Source organism: Chiloscyllium plagiosum, chromosome 14 (assembly GCF_004010195.1).
Source record: "Chiloscyllium plagiosum isolate BGI_BamShark_2017 chromosome 14, ASM401019v2, whole genome shotgun sequence".
Taxonomy (NCBI): Eukaryota; Metazoa; Chordata; class Chondrichthyes; order Orectolobiformes; family Hemiscylliidae; genus Chiloscyllium; species Chiloscyllium plagiosum.
The window spans coordinates 35,902,752-35,921,672 of NC_057723.1; the positions used below are offsets into that span (position 1 = coordinate 35,902,752).

Consider the following 18,921-nt stretch of genomic DNA (forward strand, 5'->3'; position numbering starts at 1 on the left):
AAGTTTCTAGCATTCACAGTATTTTGAACAAAACTTGTCATTAGTTCAAAAAGGCAGTTAGATTTTCAAAATGCAGGATTAAGAAAACGTTTACATTGTTCTGTGCTTTGTTTTGGAGGTTTTAATAAAACCCAAACAAACAGTCCCCACCTGCATATGCATTGGCCTCATCCAGCAGCTCTGTACACGTATGAACATCTGCAAATGCTCGAATTCCTAGACAGTTGGTTGGATGCAACTGGGATTGCAGAAAATCACAACAAGCAGTTCTTACATCCATTAGCTGCAATAGACTGGCTGCAGGTAAAAGCACCTAGGAAAAAGGAAAGGACGAAAAGCAAGTTAAACTCAAACTTCAAAAGGTGTGGCATCGCTCTTGTCTAAAGAAAAAAAAACTCTCAATTCAAAAATATTATAATCAAATACATAACACAAATAAACTTATTCTCTTGCATTTAACGGAAACCACAAAAGTGATGAGGTATTTTAATTCCATTGCAGGGAAAATTAAAACTTCTACGAACAGCTAGTAAAGGTCTTATAAAAAGGGAATTATACAGCATTGCTATAATAAAATTTAGGAACTTATTAAAAGAAAAGGACTCAAAAACAACATAGCTACCATTCAGTATTATTCATATCTTACAGGAGGATTAAAATATTATTGACATATTACAAATTAAATCTGAAATTCCAGTAGATTACAAATAGCATTGAAATACTACAGATTTAAAACAGCTTTAAAGGAAGAATAATCACCATATTAGGAAAGTTGAAGAAGAAATCATACCTTAAAGGTTTAGTGTTAAATCAGTCAAACAGAACAGGATTGGATATCTTAGAAAAAACAGCTTTTAAGGTACAGTATTGCTTTGAAATTTAATTAATCTCAAACTGAACAAATAAATACACTGCTGAATTGAAGAGAACCTTCAGTGGCTTATGTTATAAATCACCAAAATATAAATTTAGGCAGAGGTACCTGTGAAAAACTTTTTCACGCTCCTGATAATTACTTTAATCAGAGTAAAAGCAAAATTCTTGAAAGGGTAAGATTTAAACAGAGATGTTTAGCATTCATAGGAATCTGTAGATAAATTTAATTAATGATCTCTACACGTTGGTGGAAAATTGCATCTCTGAAGCTTTGAAATCAAGATTCACTACAGACAGAATTATTGATGAGGCTTGTGAGATTTATATATCCAAGATGATTTAATTTCAGACAAAGCTCTTCAAATTGTTCTGGAAGCAAACATCAAGAAGACTGTGAGATATATTCTGAGAGGATAAACACAAGCTTATAAACTATAAACACTCCAGAGAGTCAGAAATGACATGCCAAAAAAAAGGGTAGACCAAACAGCAGGTATCAAAAGAAACTGTCAGCACTGTGGAACAAAAAAATCCGGAAAACACAAGCAGTGCCCAGCTTTAACTAAAAAAAAGGCTCTCTGTAAAACTATAGATTGTTTTTAGAAAACATGCAGATGTACTACATCATTTCTGCTTCACAGAAACAATGGCAGTTACACATACAAGGAATTCAAGATATTAGAACAATGACCATTAGAAAAGCTAATCAAGGCATTCTAGGGAGAATTGGTGATTCAACTGAGTTGTGTTTGACAAAATTTGTTAATGTCAATGGACATCTCATTAATTATAATCTTTATCAAGAGTCGAGTGTCATTGTTCTATCAGATCAAATGCAATAGCTGAAGAAATATAAGTTACAGGCCAAAGAAATGAAATTACATAGTCTGGGTGGAATAACTCCCAAGATCAAAGATATATTACAAGTAACAAGGCAACTCAAATAATGTAAGACAGTTAACAATGTATACATAATTCACAATGAAGACTTTTCATTTGAGCCCATTGCGTGTCTCAAAATATTCTTGGTAGGAGGAATTCAGAAAGTTCCAACTGATGTAGGAAGAAACCACTGCCAAGCAACCAGTCAAGGGGTAACTGGTAGAAGACTTCACAGGTCTTCTTAGACCTTTGGTGGAAGCCAAAAAGAAAAAAAATTGAATGAGATGACCCACGATGGTATAAAAACATATTTTATATGGCAAAGTAAAACCACAGGCAACGAGCCAAAAGGAGCTCAAACAAATTCAACAAGAACAAAAGAGTAATCAAGATTGTATTACACATCAGCAATGTTGAATTGAAGGCTAGCTAGACCGCCCGAAGCAGCAACAGCATTTCAGACTCAGAGACAACTTTTTAGTGCATAAACAGCAACTGATTATGCCAGCTTCCCTTAGGTAAAATATACTGGGTGAGAAAGGTAACTAAATCTGTGAACTGACTGTGCTGTTCAGAAGTGATTCGGTTTCCAGAGGCTATATGCTGAAAAGATTGCCGCTAAAGGGCTTTGTGCTATTGCTCAGGTAGAATCCCTACACTTTAACAGGCCTAGCAGTTTGTAAAGCCTGCCATTGTGTTCTTTGCCTCATTATGGAAAGTAAGGATAGAGGCTGAAGGTGGTGGTTTCCAGAAAAGCCCGAGACCAGAGAGTCAAGTCCATTCAATTTGTTGATGGTCTGATAATCCACAGTGGTACCCAATGAACTGCTATGTTGATATAGCTGGATGCCATGTATTGCTAAGACAAGGTGTGTTGGGAATTAAAAGTTAAGATCAAGCTGCCATGGGCCCCAAGTAGTAAAAGTGAACACAAGAAACCCCTGCCTGATCCTTGTCAGCATTGTTGAGTCCAAGTATGTGATCTTGCCAACTACATTTATTTCAAAACAGAAGGGAGGCAAACCAGGGGGCAGCTTGGACCATAGTTGGTGAATCAACACTGAAGAGCAATTTCGAACTTCCTGTATTTGTTCAAACAAAACAAAAGAAAACAAACAATGTTTTCGTCTATGTTGAGAAGAATGGAATATAAAGCAGGCAAGTTATGCTTCAGTTATACAGGGCACCGGTGTACTGCAAAGCATCAGTTACTTTATTGGAAGGATGGAAATGCATTGGAAGCATTTCAGAAAAGGTTTACTAGACTAATATTCCAAATGGGCTGGGCTTCCTATGGAGGAAAGGCTAGGATTGTATCGACTGCAATTGAGAAAAGTAAAAAGATAACATTATTCATTTGTGGGATGTGGGCATCGCTGGCTGGCCAGCATTTATTGCCGGTTTCTTCTTGTTCTTGAGAAGGTGGTGGTGAGCTGCCTTCTTGAACTGATGCAGTCCACCTGCTGTGATGTGACAGGGTGGGGAGGGGGAGGAGTTCCAGGATTTTGACCAGCGATAGTGAGAGAACAGTAATATATTTCCAAGTCAGGATAGTGAGTAGGTTGGAGGGGAATTTGGGAGTTGATGGTCTTCCAATGTATCTGCTGCCCTTGCCCTTCCAAATGAAAGTGGTCATAGGTTTGCAGTACTACTGAGGATCTTTGATGAACTTCTGCAATGCAACTTGTAGATAGTACACACTGGTGCTACTCAGCATCAGTGCTGGTCTACATGCATATTCAATATCTCAAGCAGCATAATAAACAGTGTGAGTCATGCCCAAAACCAAACAAAGGTCTGCAAATTTGCCATACCCAGTTGTCAATGCTGGTGGCCAAACAATTAACAGAAGGAGAGAACTCCATGGACACTCCAACCTCAATGATGACAGAGCCCAACATGTCAATGACAAAAGAGAAGACTGAAGTGTTTGTGAACATCTTCGGCAGGAAGGCTAATCATCACCCCATTAGTCTACCCTTGATCATCAATAAGGTGAAGGAAGGTGTTGGCAACAGTGCTATCAAGCAGCACCTGTTCAGCAATAATGTGCTGCTTGGTTTCTGCCAGAGCCACTTAGCTCTTGACTTCATTACAGTCTTTGTTCAAATATAAACAAAAGAACTGAATTCCAGAGTTGAGGTGAGAGTGACTGCCCTTGAGGTCAAAGCCACATTTGACCTAATGTGTCATCAAGCAACCCTAGCAAAATTAGAATCAATATAAATAAAAGTCAAACCCTCCATTGATTGGAATTATAATTGACATATCGGAAGATAGTTAAGGTTGCTGAAGGTCAGTCAACTCCACTCCACGACACCTCTGCATGAATTCCTCAGGGTGGTGTTCTAGACCCAACCATCTCCAGTTGCTTTATCAATAACCTTCAATTCATCAGGTGGTCAGAATTGGAATGCTTGTTGATGGTTGAACAATGATCAGCAGGTTTCACAACTCGTCACATACTGAAACAGTCCATGTTAAAATGCCATAAGATCCAGAAAGGACCCAGACTGGGGCATACAAGTAATATTCGTACCACAGAAATGCCAGGCAATGAATATCTCCAATAAGAGACACAATCTAACCACCATCCCATGACATTCAATGATGTCTCCATCACTGAATCCCCACTATCAACATCCTGAGGGGTTATTGTTGACCAGAAGCTCAACTGGACTTGTCATATAAACACAGTAGCTACAAGAGCAGGTCAAAGGCTCAGAATGCTGTGTTGATTAACTAACCTCCACACTCCCCAAAGCCAATGCACCAGCTACACAGCATAAGTCAGGATTGTAATAGAATACTCTCTACTTGCAGCTCCAACAACACTCAAGAAGCTTGACATCATTCAGGATAGAGCAGAGTGCTTGATGAGCACCACACCCACAGATCTTCACTCCCTCCACCACCAATGCTCAGTAGCAGTTGTGCGTACAAATTACAAAATGCATTGCAGAAATTCACCAAAGATCCTTGGACAGCACCTTCCAAACGCACAACCATACAGTCTTAGAGATGTACAGCATGGAAACAGACCCTTCGGTCCAAACCGTCCATGACTTTCATCTAAAAGGACAGCAAATATATGGAAACACTATCACCTGCAAGCTCCCCTCCAAGCTACACTCTATCCTGACTTGGAAATATAATGCCATTCCTTCAGTGTCATCAGGTCAAAATCCTGGAATTTCCTTTTACGGGTCTACCTACAGCACATACACTGCAGCAGTTCAAAAAAGGCAGTTCTCCAGCATCTTCTCAAGGGTAACTAGGGATAGGCAATAAATGGTGGCCCAGTCAGCAACGCCCAAACCTCACAAGTGAGTAAAGGAAAAGCTGCTAATTCCCCCACATTAACAAAGGCCAGTCTTCAGCGCGAGATTATGTCAAGGAGCAGCTGAATGTATTGCTCTATCCAATGATCCCAAACATCATGGCTATGCACAGAAGACTTGTGCTCTAGAACTAGCAGCGCACTCATGCCAAATTGTTCATAAGCATTATTCATAAATAACATGCTCATGGAGATTCAAGTTTGCACTCAACAGAGCCACTTGGCTCCAGACTTTATTACACCTTTGGTGGTCAAAACAGGTGAATTCCAAAGGGGGATAAACATTACTTTCCTGACATGCAGACATTACTTGACTGAGTGTAGAATCAAGGAGCCCTTCAAAATTATTAGTCAACAGGAATAAAGGGAAAAATTCCCTGTTAGCTGAAGTCATATTTATCATAAAGGAAAATAGCTGAGGCTTGTGGGGAATAATCCCAGCTCCAGGAAATTACTGCAAGAGTTCCTGCGAGATGGATCCTAGGCCTCACTATCTTTGGCCACTTCTTCAATGAAGTTCCCACAAAGATAAGAATAGAAGTGAGGATATTTGCTGATGAAAGCAGAGCATTTAATTCCATTTGCAATCCCTCGCAGGAAGACATCAAAAACATTCTGACTTATATTGATAAACTGTAAGTAATGCTTGATTGAACAAGTGCCATATTCAGAGCGAGCATGACAACACCCCTTGATATCCAAAGACATCACCATCATGATGTCCAGAAATCTCAACTCTGCTGTACACTCTTCAATGCATTTGGATTTTTCCTACAAAATGTTTAAAAAAATTACACAACACCAGGTTATAGTCCAACAGGTTTATTTGGAAGCACTAACTTTCGGAGCTCCACAATCACCTGATGAAGGAGCAGCGCTCCGAAAGCTAGTCCTTCCAAATAAACCTGTTGGACTATAACCTGGTGTTGTGTGATTTTTAACTTTGTACACCCCAGTCCAACACTGGCATCTCCAAATCATCCTACAAATGTGGTATCCAGAACTGTACACAACACTCCAGCTGAGGTCTAACCAGTGTCTTATGCAAGTTCATTATAACCTCCTCACTCTTGTACTCTCTAATCCTGTTATGAAGCTTAGAGTATTGTACTAACACCTCACTCTAGCTGTCCTGAACAGGATATGAAACATTAACTCTTTCTACTTCCACAAATTCTGGCAGACCTGCTGAATTTCTCCAGCACTTTTTCTTAAAATAACCTATCACCTTAAATGACTTAGAATATAAACTCCCTGCTCCTGCACAAAAATACATCACTTCACATTTATCTATCAACTATCCATCACTCCACTAATGCGAGAATGCACCCTTTTGAAGTTCTACACTGCTCTCCTCAAAGTTTATAAATCTCTCAAGTTTTAATTAATCCACAAACTTTGAAATTATTCCCTGTGCACCAAGTTCGATATAATATCTATATATTGAAGAAAAGCAAGGGTCCTAACACTGGCACCAAGGAATTCCACTACAAATGCTCTTCTAGCCTGAAAACAACCCATTAACTATTACAGTTCCCTAATGCCTTTAACAATTTTGTACCAACATTGCTACTATCTGTTTTATTCCATGATCTCTAACTTTTCTCAAGCCTCCCATGTAGCACTAACAATGCCCTTTTCAAATACTCATACACCATATCAACAGCCGTTCCCCTCATTAACCCCTTCTGTTGTCTCTTCAAAACCTCCAGCAACTTAAAAAGGTAAAATTTTCCCTTAACAAATATATGCAGACTCTTCTGAATCAATCCACATGCTTCAATGTGTTCCATTTAGAATAACTGTTTCTAGAGGTTTCCCCAGCACTGAGGCTTAACTGACTGGTCTACAATTGCTGGGCTTTTCTTTACAATCTTTTTTGAACAAGGGTGTAATGTTTGCAGATCAATAATCCTCTGGCCTGATCCCCAAATCCATGGAAAACTGCAAGATAATTGTCAGCACCTCTGCAATTTCCAAATTGTTCATTATCCTTGGGATGCATTTAATTCTGCCTTGGTACCTTATCAAGTTTAACATATCCAAACATTTCCAATCACGAAGTATTCTCTTGTCGCAAAAGCACTTTGTGCAAAATAAAAGCAGATTTCATTCAGGCCAATGATTTCACATTCACTTCTCCCTAAAGGAGAGACTCCATGCTGCAACATGATTCCATGGATGTCCTTTAGGTTCTTCATCCAGGCTGCCATCATTTTCATACGTGCATAGATGCAAATGAAAGCAGTTACTTGAATGCAAGAGGAATTATATTGACAAAGCAGAAATCAATGAATAATTTTCACAAGCAGATACGTTACTGCATCATCCAATCCAGATACTCAACCTCATAGTGGCATCCTATACCACACTGTCTGAAGTCAACTAATGCCGAGAACATTCAGGAATTTGAACAGTCAACCTTCCAGATCCTGGGTGATTGGGCCCTCGGCCACGTCCAATGCTTTTTCACCATTCTGACCTTATCCTTTCTCCTCTCTCCGAGAACAATAAGGTATCCCCTCAACCTCACTTTTCACCGCACCAGCCTCTACATTCAAAAGAATCATCCTCTGCTATTTCCAGCACCCACACCAAATATCTTTCTGTCCCTTCTCTTGTCAACATTGTACAGGGACCGTTCTCTCTGCAACATCCTGATCCAATCCTTTGTCACTCCAAAACCCCTTCACCCTGCTGATGGCATCACATAAATAGTTGCAGAAAATGCATCATTTGCCCTTTTAGCACCTCCTTCCTCAAACAATTTCTGGGTGAAGTAGCGATTTATATGTACTTCTGTAAATCTAGCCTACTATATTTACAGCTTACAATGCTGCTCCTCTACTTTGGCAACACCCAATGCAGATCTGCTGACCACCTTGCAAAATTCCTCCATTCTGTCTGTAAGAATGACCATGACCTTTCAGTTGCTTGTTATCTTCCTCTCATGCAAACATTTCTGTCTGAGGCATGTTGTAATGCTCCAGGTGAAGCCCAATGCAAGTGGGAGGAGTAACAACTCATTTTCCACTCTTCAGAACATGAATCATCCTCCATTTTGATTATACCCCAACCCTTGTATTATCTTGTTTGCATGGGTTTGCTCTTAGCACAGGCCTATTTTCTACTATTCACATCCAAATAACCAATCTGCATATATAGAGTGCTTTCACGATCATGAGCTCACCCTTTTGCCTTATGCTGTGGGCACCCTCACCATCTGCTCATCCTCCCACAGTGTCAACAATATAAAACCTATTTTCCAGTCCTCTTCAGTTCTTAAGTAGTCATATTGGACTTGAAACATTATCTGTTTCTTTCTCCAAAATGCTACCAGACCTGCTGAGTTCACCAGGACCTTCTGCTTTCATTTCAGATTTCTAGCATTTGCAGTATTTTGCTTTTATTAACCACCCATGTCTGCTTGGTTTAGCAAGTCTCTAGATGAAGTCACTGCACCACTAAGGAAACTAGTACAATATGTTTTTTTTTTCCCCAATTTCATTGTGTCCACTGCAAAACTGATCATCTCCCAAAAAAATGTAATTCATACTACATAGGGTTGAGAGGGAAATGGGCCAAATGCTGGCAAATGGGACTTGATTAATTTAGGATATCTGGTAGGCATGGATGTGTTGGACCAAACGGTGTGTTTCCATGCTGTACATCTCTATGACTCTATGTCAATAAGAGAAATACATTCTTTAAATATTCTAACTGACATCAATAACAAAAACATGAAGGACACTAGTCATTCCTAGGAAACAATAATGAACAAAATCTTAACAGGAGTTTGAGTTATATAAAAAGATATTCTTTGGGGTTAAGTTTAATGGCATAGTAACTATGGTTGCACAGGATATCCTCCAGCATCTACTCATTTCCTTTAAAAGAGATGAGAGGAAGTGCTTGCCAACAAGGCCAGCTGTACAAGGAAAAAACAAAATTAGGATTTGTTCACAGCCTGGCAGTTTAAAATCACTGTTTCAGAACCCTATAGTTTATATGAAGTATGGAATTTCAGTTCAGCCACCACTAACACACACACCCCCACACAACACTTTAATCACTTACATTGTCATTGATTCATAACCTCTTACATTTGCTCATTTCCTGCACTATAAGCCAGGAGGAAGTTTAATTTTGCAGCTCTTGACAGCATTTCTATAAGCAATTATTTCTGCAAAGTAAAAATTCTTAATGTTAGATCGCATAACATATCATTCTACAAAGAAAAGAAATGGTCAAAATTCATGCCACATCCAATCTGATGTCATCATGTATAAGTAATGCAATTACATTTTTATGCCAATAGTATAGTTCAAAGTCAGACAAAATTATCACATCCAAGAAATTCTGGCCAATTTTGGGCCTAAAATCAGGACCTTTGAGGGCAGAAAAGGGAATTTGAAGTGTAACAGTTTCGACATGGGTTTCACCCATCCTGGACAAAAGAGAAGAATTCTGACAGGAGTCCAAAGCACTTCTTTCAGCTGTACATTTGCTGTCATAATGCCAAAATCAGAATCAAGACTGGTTGAAAGTCAGGCTCACTTGAAAATTCCACTAGTTTCACCTAGGATATAGCTAAGGTTAAGTAGGCCTGATTATAAAAAGACACATTGCTTTCCATACAAATACGTTAACCGGGTCACACAATCCCACTGACAAACTCGTTCAGGCAAAATAACTAAAAGCAATAGCAAACAAGTTGACACTGATTTTTCAATCAAAAAAGAATTTCTTTAAAAAAGGTGGTGTACAGCAGTTTATGGACAATCCTACTTGTCTCAACTTCCCTGCTCATTGTATTAGAACATAGGCCATAGAACATAGAACAGTACAGCACAGAACAGGCCCTTCAGCCCACGATGTCGTGCCGACCATTGATCCTCATATAAGGTAAACCTAATGTACGAATCTTCAAATTTCTGTGACCATGTGCATGTCCAGCAGTCTCTTAAATATCCCCAATGACCTCGCTTCCACAACTGCTGCTGGCAACGCATTCCATGCTCTCACAACTCTCTGCGTAAAGAACCCACCTCTGACATCCCCTCCATACTTTCCGCCAAACAGCTTAAAACTATGACCCCTCGTGTTAACAATTTCTGCCCTGGGAAAAAGTCTCTGGCCATCAACTCTATCTATACCTCTCATTATCTTGTACACCTCAATTAGATCCCCACTCTTCCTTCTTTTTTCCAATGAAAAATGTCCGAGCTCAGTCAACCTCTCTTCGTAAGATAAGCCCTCCATTCCAGGCAGCATCCTGGAAAACCTCCTCTGAGCCCTCTCCAAAGCATCCACATCTTTCCAATAATAGGGTGAACAGAACTGGACACAGTATTCCAAGTGCGGTCTAACCAAAGTTTTATAGAGCTGTAACAAGATCTCACGGCTCTTAAACTGAATCCCCCTGTTAATGAAAGCCAAAACACCATATGCTTTCTTAACAACCCTGTCCACTTGGGTGGCAATTTTAAGGGATCAGTGGAAGGAAATTATTCTGTCTGGAAGTCAGTGGTGAGTGGTGTTCCACAGGGCTCTGGTCTTGGGCCTCTACTCTTTGTAATTTTTATTAATGACTGGGATGAGGAGATTGCAGGATGGGTTAACAAGTTTGCAGATGACACAAAGGTTGGAGGTGTCGTTGACAGTATAGAGAACTGTTGTAGGCTGCAGCGTGACATTGACAGGATGCAGAGATGGGCTGAGAGGTGGCAGATGGAGTTCAACCTGGATAAATGTGAAGTGATGCATTTTGGAAGATCGAACTTGAAAGTTGAGTACGGGATTCTTGGCAGTGTGGAGGAACAGTGGGATCTCGGTGTGCAGGTACATCGCCTTATACAATGGGCAGGGAAGTTGAGACAAGTAGGATTCTTTGTATTCTTATTTCATAAGAATACAAAGAATGTTTTGGATAAGGCTGCCATTAAAAGATCATGAGAATGAAACACAACCATCATTTCATAACAGAGCTCAGTATAGTTAGCAAAGAGTCTATCTAATGTACTTTCTCAGTTGCAATAGTCAACTCAGTGTGCAATAAAGTAGAATACAGAATGACAAATATAAAACTGAAAAATGAGCCATTTTAACTTATTCCTTAGATAGCACACAAGTTCAGAAAGTCATTTAATTGCCAGTGTTGCTCTTATTTTTGCTTTAAATCTGGTGTACCACAGAATTTTTATTTTTCTCTTTTCAACCAAATGTCGACAAGACAAATTTATTCTGTTATTGTTGTGCTATACTGTACAAATCAAGCTTTCAGAGAAATAACAGTTTATATATAGGTAAGTCTTATTTTCAAATTGGAAGCGATAACCTGTGTACCAATCTGTGATCAAAAAGCAATGTCTTATGTGACAGTCAATACCTCTTCTCTCATACTGTGTTCAATATTTTCTTTGTGAATCCATGAAGTCATAATTGCTGCAAAGTCCAGGTGGCTTCCTTTCCAGACAACTTATATAATTTTTTTTATATAGTTCAGGTATAAACTATTTTCTTAAAAGCATTTAAAAACAAACATTTTCCTGATCTAAATACAAGAGTTACTTAGCGGTTTCTTAACTTGGAAGAATAGTAACTCTATTCAAGATTAGCCAATAAAAGACAAATTGGGCTGCCAATTGATACCAGAAGTGGACTCAGGTATCTAGCAACAACATATTAAATGGCAGAACTAAGACTTTATGTATTACAAAAAATTCAAAATAAATGAAAAGAATGTTTTATAGAAGACTTTCTACCTTGTCAATTTTTTCCACAGCATGTTGCAGGTAATGAAATATTTTTGAAGTGTGGTACCTATTTCAATGCACGTGGGTGTGGGGAAGACATCACACAGTTTACAGACAGCATGACGACAAATGGCTACATTAACTGCTTTGATACAGTTTAAAATTTTGTTCACTGAATATGGGAGTTGCATTTATTGCCCATCCTTAATTGACTGAGAGGACATAGAAGCAAACCGAGGTCTTGAACCACTGCAATCTTGGGGTGTACATACAACCACAATAACGTCAGGAAGTGAATTCTAGGATTTTCACACAGGAACATTGAAAGAATGGCAATTTAGTTCAAGGTCAGAATAGTGTGCTGTTGGGAAGGGATCTTGCAGGTGAAAGTGCTCCCATGCATTTGATCAAAAGCTCCTAATTATTTATAAACTCCTTGAAGTGAGACTATGAAACCCAATGCTTGTTTTTAGAATTGCCTAAAGTAATAAAAGTCTAACCCTAATGCAAATGTCTAAATGTGCCTGATTTAAAAAAGTAGTGAATTAATCAATAAACACAAGAATTTATTTAATCTTAAAATGTAATTGGGCATATCAATGATGGATACAGGTGAGTTGGCATTGAGAATTAATGGAAAATGGGTGGTAGATTGGGGCAGGAATGTGTTGACTAAGAGGCCAGGAAGATAGGGATTTGTTGGCATGGAGAGCATAAGGCGTCACAGAGAGTAGGTGGAGTATAAGTTGGCATGGAGGGTTATGTGGGCAAGTAGAGGGAACAAAGAGGTGTGAACGGTTCGGGGCTGGAGTAATATTTAGTTTTATTGTAAAATTTCATAGCTTTGACAATATGCTGGTGCATCAAAGTAGGCCATCATCTGACCCACCTTCAAATTGGAAAGCCTCAGCACTCCTTCTGAGGTTGTCTGCCGTGAAACTCGAATTCAAAACCAACCTCCTCCCTCCCCAGAAAAGACACGCAAAGACACCCCTAATTCAGATGCAAAAATTCAAGTCAAAATGTTTAAGTTTGTAAATTTTCCATTCCAGGAGAGAATGTTATACTATTGAATGAAGCATTCCTTTCTGGGTCTTCAGTAGTGCCCTATGGGTGTACATTACCTGCACATTCTCTTCATTGACTTCTACTTCAGCAGTGTATATATAATCAATTAGTTTACTTAGTGTGTGTCCATCTATATCTTTTATCTCGACTTTCTTTGCTTTACTTTCAGCCATGTCTCCTGTAAAACAAAAAACAATTACGTTCTTTGCAGAGGCAAAGCTGTTTATCACATACTTTAAATCATTTCATGCTCCAAGACTCAAACAATTGGAGTAGTATTTTTGCTGAAGTGAAAGTGATATAACTTGAATTAATTTGAGCAAGACTTCCACAAATACACAAGAAAGTTCAAGTCCACAGCAACTCCATCTCCCATTTATGAATTTAGAAACAAAGGAAACAGGATCACAAATAGGCCATTCGGACTATTGAGCCTGCTCTATGGTAAAACGATGTTTGTGTGATCAGTTTGTGTTTCAAATGACACATTTCCATTTAACCCCATAGTCTTGGATTCCCTTGCCTAACAAAATAACCTATCTACCTCTGCCATAAAAGAACTCAATAACCCCCACCTTCTATAACAGTGTAACATACTCGCAAAACTCTAATCGAGGAAAAATAAATTACATCACTTCTCATAAAAGGTTGACCCTCAATTTAAACCAACGTTCCCTAATTCTGGATTAAAGAGGAAACATCTTTGCCACATCCATTTCATCAAAGCTATTCAGGTCCTTACAACCTTCAATCAAGTCACTCCACATTCTTCTATAGTCTTGTGGAATGAGCCAGTCTAAGCTATCCTCATAAGACTCTGCTTTTTCATTCTTCCTGCCAAAGTGAACAACTTCGTATTTTCCCCACATTATATTTCATTGGCCAGATTTCCGTTCTCTTACTCAACCTCCTTCCCATCTCCTTCTCGCTTATCTTTGCATCATCTACAGATTTAGCTACATGCAGCCGCTGCCCTCATCTAAGTCATTCAGTAAAGTCCAAAATGTTGAGACCTTGATACAGATCTCAGCAGGACTCTATTTGTCACATCCTGCCAATCAGGCAAGAACCTATGTTCCATACTCAGTTTTCTACCAACGAGCCAGTGTCTCTCTTACACAAGCTAATACACTATGAACTTTTATTTTCCCTAACAGGCTTTTGACAAGGTACCACATCAATAGGTTTCTGGAAATCCAATGGAGTACAGTGACAGGTTCTGCTTTATCCACAGAGTATGTTATATATTCAAAGGAAATCTCATAAATTACTGAAATATGGCTTCCATTTCATAAAACCATGCTGACTCTTCCTGACTGCCTTAGTTTTTTCTAAGTACCTAGAAATTACTCCCCACTACAGATGTTGCGCTAACTGGCTTATAGCTTCCTGTTTTCTGCCTCCCTCCATTCTTGAAGAGAGGGATTCTATTTGTTACTCTTCTGTCTGACAGAACCTTTCAGGAATGTAGTTAATATTTCATAGTCACATTGGAAACACAGCACAAAAACAGACCATTTGGCTTAATCCATATATTCCAGCTTTTACACTCCGACTGATTCTCCTCCCATCCTTCCTCATGTAGGTCTATTAGCATAACCTTCTATTCCCATTAGTCGCATGCTTGCCCTAGACATCGCTTAAATGCAGCGATAAATTTGCCTCAATCTCTCACTGTAGTAGCAACTTGACACCACTCAGATGACTAAGTAAAAAAACATTATTCTGAACTATTGATGTGATTTCTTGTGACTATCTTATTTTGATGGCCTCCAGCTCCTGACAAATGAAAGCACTGTTTATTATGCTTATAAATATTTTCAGAATTTTAGTTCTCTATAGTTCACCTTAGGCAAGAAAAGAATTATTCTGCATTTGACCCTTTCCAGATAGGTACATCTTTCCAGTTTGTATAATCCCTGTAGTCTTTTATACTTCCTGTCCAATACTTCTATGCCCTTCCAATGAGATAGCAACATAGAACTGCTCCAAATACAGTCTAATTAAAGTTTTACACAAATTTAGCGTAACTTCTATATTGTTCAATTCTATTCATCTCTAAATAAATCCCAGATAATGGTTTGTTATTTAAAAAAAAAAGACATTGCCATATTGATCAAAATAATTCATTCCACGGAATAGCATCAATTTTAAAAACTTCAGATGTGGTGGATGTACAAGAGTCCAGTGGAGATGTAGGAGAAAAGGAAGCACGCAGTCAGATCTTCCAAACAGCAGGGATGTCCCAGTCACTGGAGCTGACTGCAGACAGTACTAGAAGAAATCACATAATAATTCAGAATAATGTTTTTTTACTTAAGTCTTCTGAGTGGTGTCGTGTTGTTACTACAGCAAGCGATTGAGGCAAATTTTATTGCTGCACTTAAGCGATGTATCGGGCAAACATGCGACTAATGGGAATAGAAGGTTATGCTAATAGACCTACATGAGAAAGGATGGGAGGAGAATCAGTCAGAGTGTAAAAGCTGGAATGTATGGATTAAGCCAAATGGTCTGTTTCTGTTCTGTGTTTCCAATGTGTCTATGAAATATTAACTACATTCCTGAAAGGTTCTGTCAGACAGAAGAGTAACAGATAGAACCCCTCTCTTCAAGAATGGAGGGAGGCACCTTTTACCTGCCCATCCTTTTGTGCACTAAGACTTCTGAGCCAAAATAACAAAGCCTTAGAGGTGCATAGACAGCATCCGAGGAGAAGAGTTGATGTCTCAGGCATAATCCCTTCATCAGCAAGGTGGAGGGGAAAAAAGTGATTGACAGATAAATGGGGGGTGGAGGAGGAGAAAGGTAGCTGGCAAGGCGATAGGTGATGCATGTTAGGGGTAATTATAATTGGTTGGTGGGGAGGGTGGACAGGGTAGATGAGAAGGAAGTTGGATAGGTAGGAAAGGCTTTGATTTGCTGATGGAAGTGGTCCAGGACTTGCACGTTCTTGGGAGAGTTGGAGGAGGAGTTGAAGCGTCTGCCACAGGATATTGGGGTTGTTTGGTGCATGCGTCCCAGAGATGAAATGTTCTACGAGTTTGCGTCCTGTCTCCCCGATGTACAGGAGAACACATTGAGAGCAATGGACACAGTAGATGAGGTGGGTGGAAGTGTAGTGGATCTGCTGTCAGCCTGGCAGAACAAAATGCTCAATTTCAAGGCATATATTAGGATACACCACAAATCTTTCTGCTAACTACTGACAAATTAATCTATTACTATCCAGTTAAAAATATTCTCAAATCATAAATTGTAATGTATAACATATAAAATAATTCATATTACAAAGGCTTTGAAGTGTTTGGAATCTTCTCTTCTCCTGGGGATACTAGTTCATACTTGCCATCTTCTGGTAATTCAAAATATTAATTCACTTGTAAAACAGGACAAAAAAGGTCAAAAAGCATTAAAACTACACTCATCCATCAACCCATTTTCCAGGACATGTCATGGAAGAATCAGGTAGCTTTGGAAATTCTGACTGTTTGTAAAGACTTTCAGAGTTCCAAAATGGATAACCATTATAGTAACCTCTCTGTCACTCAACTCAGATCAACTCATCACTGTGTCAGGATCTTCAAAACGCTCAGGTATACAATGTAGCTTAATATTCAAGAGGAAATGCCTTAGCGGGAGACTAACCTAAAGACTTTAGGCATTGTTGCTGTCAAGCCAAACACAACTGGGTATCCAAGAGCGGCAGGGGTAAACTAGGCCCAACTGAGACGAAGGACTCTGGGTCATGAAAATTATAGGTAATGCCTTGTTTCCTTGATTCTGTCAGCCTATTAACAGTGCAGCAGTGTTGAGACAGCAAATTAAGTGCCTAATACAACCCTTACCCTAAAATCTGAAATCCTTGATTAATATTGTAAAGTTTACAATGCTTTCATTCAGAAAAATTGCATTAACTAATTACTGCACAAATTATCACCATGAAACACACACAAAAAAAACTTTGTGAATTTAGGTATATAACAAGAAATTCTTACCAAAGATTAATTTACCTGTTACTTCAGCATTTATTCATACCTAGTCTTGGAACATCAGTACTGGCATTAGCAATTAGCCCACAATCTAATGTAGAATTGCTAGGTGACACAAAACCCAATCAGATCTCAACAAATGTGCTTCAATTTAGAGACTTTACAAAGTGAAAAGATATACTTCAGTTGGAAGTGGGGATTTTCCTCACTGCAGCAAATTGGAGGACTTCAACAATTTGCAATGGGGTACAGCTTATTCCAAGTGTTTCAATAGCTCACTCAGACAGTTTGGTTCACTGAAAAAGCAGTTCAGGGACACATAGTTGGAGAAACAGACACAGACCAAGGCAGAATCTGTGTTAGGTGTGCTGCTTTTTAGCTTTCCTGCAGGGAACAAATCAAGAGCAGTTGCATAGCTCTGTTAGAATGAACACAAAAAGAAAACCCTGGAATACGTAAAAAAAAAGCTAAAAGAATTTGTGAGGATAACATAACAAGGATGCAGGCTAATGACCACAGTTTAGATTCATGGACCAAAATCTGGCAGATGGATTATAATAAGGTTATGATGCTGGAAATTTATTCATTTCAGCAGTAAGAATAAAAGAGCAAAGTATTATTTAAACAGAGAACAAGTGCAGAAGGATCTAGAGATTTTAATGCATGCCCTTTTAGGACAAAAATGAGGCAATTTTCTTTTTCTCTCAAAGGATTGTGCAATATTGCAACTCCACCTCAAAGTGTTGAACGAGAAGTCATGAAAAGGCAGAGCTAGATCGATTCTGTTAAGCAAGGGGATGAAAGGTTGTTGTGGATAGATGGGAATGTGAAATTCCGAACACAAACACATCAGCCACGAATGGGTTAGCAAAAGAGAATGCTTGAAGGGTTGAATGGGCTACTTCTGCTCCAAATTTGCATTTGTGGTTGGAGCGAGGGACTCCGTAGTCATCCTGGGAAATTGGGAATATCAATGGCTGCATATAAAAGTGGACTCCAAAGAAACCGGTGAGCATTAATACTTCAGTACAGCAGCATTTGAAAAGCCAGAACCAATGTTGTTTGATGCAACTGAGGAAGATTAGAGCTGAGGGAAAATCTAGCAGCAGTATTTATCTTCAAGTTAGCTGCCATCAAAAACTTGACTTGTTCCTGAGAATAAATACTAGAGTAGAGTTTTCAGGGATCATGGACATTGGAGTGTGATCAACCAGAACAGGAGCAGTTTTTGACCCTGCCACACAATTCAAAATTAATTCATCTCAGTTGTGACAAGGATTTCACAGCTGGATTTCATAAATGCAAAAAGTGGGAGTATGGTGGAAATCACTTGCATAATGAATCATGAATGTGAAACCTCACAGTGCTGCTGTCCACACTCCCCTTGTCAGCTTAAAATTATCAGAATGACTACGTGTACAAAGTAAAGGTTGTCAGTACTTTTGAAACAATTTTCCAGGGGGCGACAGTGACTTTTAGGACAGGAGAAAATAAAATAAAATCTTAAAAATCTGGGCTTGATATCTTCCATTACACCTTCTCAACCAAGCTAGAAATTCATTGGTGGATCATGGAATAACACATTTTTTCTCCCTTCCATTGAGAAGTTCCAAGCTTTCTCTCATTGGCATGTCTAGATCTGAGATTCGTAAGTATTGAAGAATGTGTGGGACTGTGTGCCTATTTCTTTATAAATTTTCACTTCGCCTTCTCTTAAGGCATCAAGTATTTGCTATTTATGACTTCACTGATGCCAATGAGCACTAGTACTTCCCACAAGTTGCATTATTCAAATCCACCATCAGATCTCTCAATCAAGTGTTTGATAACGTGAGGCACTACAACTAACTCTGCCGTGTTCTCATCAGTCCAAGAAAATAGACATTGATTCAAAGTAGTAAATGCACTTGATAGTCTTCAACCAAAGCCCCTTGCCCAGCATAATTTCAGGATATGTTGCAGCTGGCTAAATCTAGAGCATTATTTTTCATTACTGTAGTTAACAAGC

At 38.9% G+C, this 18,921-nt stretch overlaps 1 protein-coding gene and 1 pseudogene across 14 annotated transcripts in view; one reads left to right on the top strand and one right to left on the bottom strand.

Annotated features, from left to right (window-relative positions):
- LOC122556624 (kelch-like protein 3) overlaps positions 1 to 18,921 on the bottom strand; it is a 119,869-nt gene that overhangs the window by 69,386 nt on the left and 31,562 nt on the right. For all 14 annotated transcript variants that reach the window (XR_006313588.1, XM_043703547.1, XM_043703538.1 and 11 more), the window contains 2 exons: positions 12,978 to 13,099; positions 151 to 313 (listed from right to left, as the gene is read on the bottom strand). Coding sequence is in view for 13 of the 14 variants with exons in the window: in XM_043703547.1 (XP_043559482.1) it covers positions 151 to 313; positions 12,978 to 13,099 (285 nt within the window). In the remaining variant the exon portion in view is untranslated. The remainder of the gene's footprint in view (positions 1 to 150; positions 314 to 12,977; positions 13,100 to 18,921) is intronic.
- On the top strand, positions 1,749 to 2,811 carry LOC122556963 (annotated as a pseudogene).